The 5,434-nt window shown below is 42.6% G+C and overlaps 2 protein-coding genes across 2 annotated transcripts in view; one reads left to right on the top strand and one right to left on the bottom strand.

Annotated features, from left to right (window-relative positions):
* Positions 1-2,616, top strand: part of LOC109545549 (probable chitinase 10) — a gene marked incomplete at its 3' end in the record, with an annotated part of 16,321 nt that extends 13,705 nt beyond the window's left edge. The window contains 2 exon segments of the mRNA XM_048666894.1: positions 2,330-2,515; positions 2,580-2,616. Of these exon segments, the coding sequence (XP_048522851.1) occupies positions 2,330-2,515; positions 2,580-2,616 (223 nt within the window).
* A 293-nt stretch (positions 2,617-2,909) lies between these two features.
* Positions 2,910-5,419, bottom strand: LOC125504627 (probable chitinase 10; the record flags this gene model as incomplete). Its single annotated transcript, XM_048666892.1, is given in 9 exon segments — positions 2,910-3,325; positions 3,377-3,502; positions 3,558-3,743; positions 3,799-4,077; positions 4,134-4,345; positions 4,394-4,527; positions 4,585-4,834; positions 4,894-5,073; positions 5,128-5,419. Coding segments are annotated over 9 exon segments (1,824 nt in total), but the record flags the coding sequence as incomplete, so codon positions are not given.
* Between the last annotated feature and the right edge of the window lie 15 nt (positions 5,420-5,434).

Raw genomic sequence — 5,434 nt, 5'->3', positions numbered from 1 at the left:
CTGGATTTGATTGATTTTTCTGCAAAAATTACCGAAATCAATGCCTGATATTTTTGGAATTTCAACTTCCCCTTTTGAGCGCAATGGGAAGTTAAGAATTTTCGATGCGATTGCAAACGGTGAAATTTTGCCCCTAAAGCCTCAAGCTAAAACTCTCTAAAAATTCAACAGATGTCCGGATTTGAGTGCACTTTTGCCTAAGAAGACTACCAGACTTTAGCTATTTTCCATGGAAGTTGATGTGTCCTTCTTGAGCAGAATGGGCAGTAAACAATTTTCTTTGGAGAGACTGCAAGTCGAAATTTCGCTTCTCTAACTTCAACTTTCATACGCTCTGAATAATCAACAAAACAATGGATTTGAGTGAAATTTGGCGCAAAGATAGCATAGTACCTTGGCTATTATGTATGCAATTTACAGTTTTATTCTCGATGAGAGCTCGAAGTAGCGATTTTTTGTATACTGCCAAAGTCGAAATTACGCTCTTTTTTCTTCAAGCTTGAATCTCTCTGAAAAATCAACGAATAATTGAATTTAAAAGAAATTTTGTTTGCAGATATCGAGTTACTCTAGTTTTTTGCTGTGCAGCTTACAGTTTGCTCCGTGGATAAATTTGAAAGTTGGAATTTTTTTTTCAAATAGACTGCAAAAGTCGGTATTACGCCCATGTAGCTTCAAGGTTGACATTCTCTAAAAAGTTAAGGAACATCTAAAATTGAGCGCATTTCTGCTCAAAGATAGTTTAGCACTTTTGCTATTGTTTGTGCTATTTATAATTTCATCCTTAAAGAGAGTTTGAGGAACCGATTTTTTTTCGGTCGAAATTACGCTCCTCTAACTTCAACTTTGATACGCTCTAAATAGTCAACCAATCAATGCAATTAAGTTAAATTTCGGTGAAATATATTCTACCACTTTAACTGTTTTCTGTGAAATTTATAGTTTTTTCTCGATGAGAGCTCGAAATAGTTAATTTTTTGAACCAGACCACAAAAGTCGAAATTACGCTCTTTCTGCTTCTAGCTTGAATCCCACTAAAAAATCGACGAATTCTTCAATTTGAAAGGAATTTTGCCTAAAGGTAGCAAGTTGCTTTAGCTCTTCGCGGCCAAGTTTGTAGATTCCTTCTTGAAACAAGTTGGAAGTTGCAATTTTTTATCAGAGTGTCTAGCTTCAAGCTCGACATTTTCCAWAAATTAACTAATATCTAAAATTGAGTGCATTCCTGCTCAAATATAGTTTAGCACTTTTTCTATTGTTTGTGCTATTTATAATTTTATCCTTAAAAAGCGTTTGAGGAACCGAATATTTTTCAAGAAACTGCAAAAGTAGAAATTACGCTCCTCTAACTTCAATTTTGATACGCTCTAAATAACCAATCAATGSATTTMASTTAAATTTCGRGGAAAGATMGTCTARCACTTTMRCWRTTTTCTRTGWAATTTATAGTTTTTTTCTCGATGAGAGYTCGAAATAGYGAATTTTTTSAACSAGACCRCAAAASTCAAAATTACGCTCTTKCTGCTTCYAGCTTGAATCCCTCTAAAAAATCATCAACSAATTCTTCAATTTGAAAGGAATTTTGCCTAAAGRTAGCAAGTTGCTTTAGCTTTTTGTGGCGAAATTTGTAGATTCYTTCTKGAAAAAAGTTRAAAGTTRCAATTTTTTATCAAAAAGACTGTCTGAARTCAAAAGTCGGCATCACRTCCATGTAGCTTCAAGCTSGACATTCTCCAAAAATTAACTAATGTCTAAAATTGAGTGCATTTCTGCCCAAARATAGTTTAGCAYTTTGCCATTCTTTGTGATTTCATCCTTAAAGAGCGTTCGAAGTAAYKAATTTTTTTTCAAGACACTGCAGAAGTCGAAATTTTGCCCTTATAGATCCACGTTTGGTACCTTGCGGAAAATCTACGAATTTCTGAATTTGAGTGASCTTTTGCTAAAAGATAGCCTATCTATTTGGCTAYTGTATGTAGAGTTTAAAGTTTCCTGTTTGAACACGACTCGAAGAAACGAACTTTTCCGAACARACGRCTGCAAARGGAAAGTCAAAATTACSCCCCTGTARCTCGGGACAYCCTCGSAAAAACACCAACGAMTTACCCAACTTCAGTGAAATTTCGCGAAAAGATAGTCTAATCCTTTGGCCCTTATAAGTGCAATTTTTCCTTTCCTTCTCCATGAGCGTTCGAAGAAGTAACTTTTCCAGAGACTGTAAAAGCCCAACATTACGCCCTTGTTTCTGCAAGCTTCGCTCCCTTAAAAAAACCAACGAATGCTTGAACTTGTATGAAATTTTGCCTCAAACTGCATCGGAAAATTCCAGAATTTCACCATCAATTACTGGATAGAAAAGGTCGAAGACCGAAAAAAAATCGTCATGGGGATGCCCATGTATGGCCAGTCCTTCTCCTTGGCCGACAACAAAGAGAACGGCTTGAACGCGGCCACTTATGGAGGAGGAGAAGCCGGAGAAGAAACGCGCGCTCGAAGCTTCCTGGCCTATTATGAGGCAAGTTCCCCATTTCAATCATTCATCAAGTAGAAATATGCCGAAAATTTCAAACTTGTTCCAGATTTGCACAAATATTCWGAAAAAGGGCTGGAAAATCGCCAAACACCAAACAGCTGATTTCTCTTGAACGTTCAAGCAAACCGCTTCTGAAGATGCAAGCCCCTCGTGCCTGCGAAACGTCCAGAAGAAATTCTACCGACCGACGGCCTAAAAACCCATTAGTTTCAAGGAAGGGCCTCCAAAGTCTATCTCTTTTGATTAACTAGACCTGCTGTGATTGGATCTCTCCATTGATCCACACTCCAATTGGACGCTAGTTCGTCTCAATTCAGTTCAGAAACGATTTTTCCTCCCCAACCCTCATTTGCTCTACCCAAACAAACTGCACTCACTGATCTGATAAGAACGTATATTTCAAAAACCTAGAAATAACTTAAATTATACAAGTTAAGCTCCGATCACCAGCAGCCCTAATCAGCTGCGAAAATCCAAAGCTTCTGGCAAAAGAAACATTGACAAATCTAGATGCGAAAAATGTGGTAAACCCCAGGGTTTGCCTACAATTTAAACACGAAACCCCAATCCCAATCTGCCAATGCCTGTTTTTTCAGCTGAGGGTTTTCGACCAAACAATATCACATTCTATGTACAGTTTTCCATGGTTATATCGGTTGCGGTTCCTCTCAGCTCGTGGTTTAGGGTTTTGAGTAGCGGGTGTTTTCCACAGCCGCATCGATTTCGGAAATCGTCCAGATCCAGAGCCCAAATCATGCCGCCTCCAAGCCCCAGAGTCTTCACCAGTTGGGACTGAAAATGCTCCCATGTAACTTTCAGCTGGTTAATTGGGCTTTTCAGTACCTTTCTGCGAATGTCTGCAATATCATCATACGACACCCATTGGCTCCCCATGTGGGCATAAGGCCCAAGTCTCCCTAGAGGGTCCCGCTTGACTGTCCAACTCTTGCTCTTCACACGCTCACAGATCTGAAACCAATCAACTTGTTTGCACCTCTAGCATCCACCTAAAGACGGTTTTTACTTCGTAGAAAGCCAGAAATCCTCCAGCTCGGGTGAATTCCCCAGCTTCTCCCGGCCCATAAGACGGGTCGTTGAGGGCATAGTTCGAACTATCCGCCAAAGTGAACGACTGTCCATACAGCGGCATCCCCATCACTAGTTTCTTGGGATCAGCCCCCTTTTCTATCCAGTAGTTGATGGAGAAGTTCTGCAAAAAACCCAAACTAGCATGCCAGCCGGATCTACCAAACAGCTTCTCTTACAGCGTTGAAGTAGTCGTAAATGTCCTCCGGATAGTAGTACAAGGGCGCCACATGGCCAGTGATTTTGTCCCAGTGTCCATGGAAGTCGTAGGTCATAATGGCGATCCAGTCAAAGTAGCGGTTCAACGCTGGAACGTCGTAGCCAGCATCAATAACAGCCTTACTAGGGGACACAGCTGAAGAAAGCAGCAGGCCTTTGGGCTTGAAGGCCTGGCTCAGTTCTTGGACCAATGAGGCGAAGCCCTGCTTATCAGAGTCTGGACCTTTGTGGCAATCCACCTAAACCAACGGGCTGAGGGTACTAAACAATCTGCCAGAACAACCTGCTGCTCTACCTGCCAACATTTGGGATACTCCCAGTCCAAATCCAGACCATCGAAGCCCCACTGTTCGATAAACTCGATCACATTCGAAATGAATTTGGCTCGAGCTCCCGGATTGTTGACTAGACGAGAATATTTATCCCCTAGTGAATCGTTCCAACCGCCAATTGCGATCAGCACCTTGATTCCTTTGGATCTGTAGGCGATGACTTTGGTGTAGAATTCTGGAAGAGACGCTTTAAGGAAAATTCAGTGCGCTTCCATTGACTTGCCATTATCAATGTCCGCCCAGGAATCATGGGGTTTGATGGTCAAAGAATTGGGATCCAGAACGGCAAACCCGTAGTTGATGTGCGTGCATAAGGAGCCATCGATATCAGAGGGCAGATATTTCCCTTCTCCTTGCCTGGAACGTTCAAACGCCCCTTAGTTGAGCCCTGGGGTAACAAACAGGAAAACCTACCGGTACCAGGCCCAATTTGTAAAGTAGCACACCACTTTGTATTCGCCCTCTATGGAAGGATAATGTTGCGTACTGGAGGGAATGTCGATAATACTGGTAGAAACTGTTGGGACTGATGATCCACCATCTGCTGATCCAGATGGGGCTTCAGTGGTGGTGCTGTCTGGATGGCAGGGGGTGTTTTCTGGCCAATCGCAGTGCCCCTTGTTCCAGTATAAGCCGCTGGGGCAACTTTGCAACGTGTAGAATCCTAGGCGAGAAATCGGCTGTTTGGTGTTCTGCAGACGCGGGTTGTTGTGGTAGATTTACCTTGATTGCACAGGTAGTAGTGGTTGCAGTTGGAAGGCACCGGCAGGAAGTCGTTCCCATTGCAAGCTTCCAATGCAGGCTGTGGAGCTTCAGGCGAAGTGCCTTCAACGTCCCAGCCTGGGGGCTTTTGAGTAGGCTTTACCGTAGAGGGCTTACTAGGGACGGCTGGCTTGTGCTGGCCTGCATGGGAATGAATCCTATAACAAGTCTAATGGAGGAACTGCGAAGCGTTACCTTTCCCTAGAACGCATTTGGGATCTGCAACTTTATAGTCGCGTAGGACGCGATTGATCGTCCTCAACAAGGGATACTCTTCGCATCCACACTCGTTTCTGAAATCATCCAAATCAAGAGCCCAAATCATCCCACCGCCCAGCCCCATTGCTTTAATGTACTCGGACTTGTGCCTGATCATTCCAATGTCATCAAAAGACACCCACTGGTCCCTCAGATAGGCATAAGGGCCGATCCTGCCCTGCCTGTCGCGGACGATTTTCCAGCCCTTTTTCTGAATATTTGTGCAAATCTGGAACAAGTTTGA

The sequence above is a fragment of the Dendroctonus ponderosae genome, unplaced genomic scaffold (assembly GCF_020466585.1).
Source record: "Dendroctonus ponderosae isolate FM_Combo_2020 unplaced genomic scaffold, Dpon_F_20191213v2 Dpon_F_20191213_5, whole genome shotgun sequence".
Lineage (NCBI taxonomy): Eukaryota > Metazoa > Arthropoda > Insecta > Coleoptera > Curculionidae > Dendroctonus > Dendroctonus ponderosae.
This window is presented reverse-complemented; position numbering and strand designations above follow the sequence as displayed.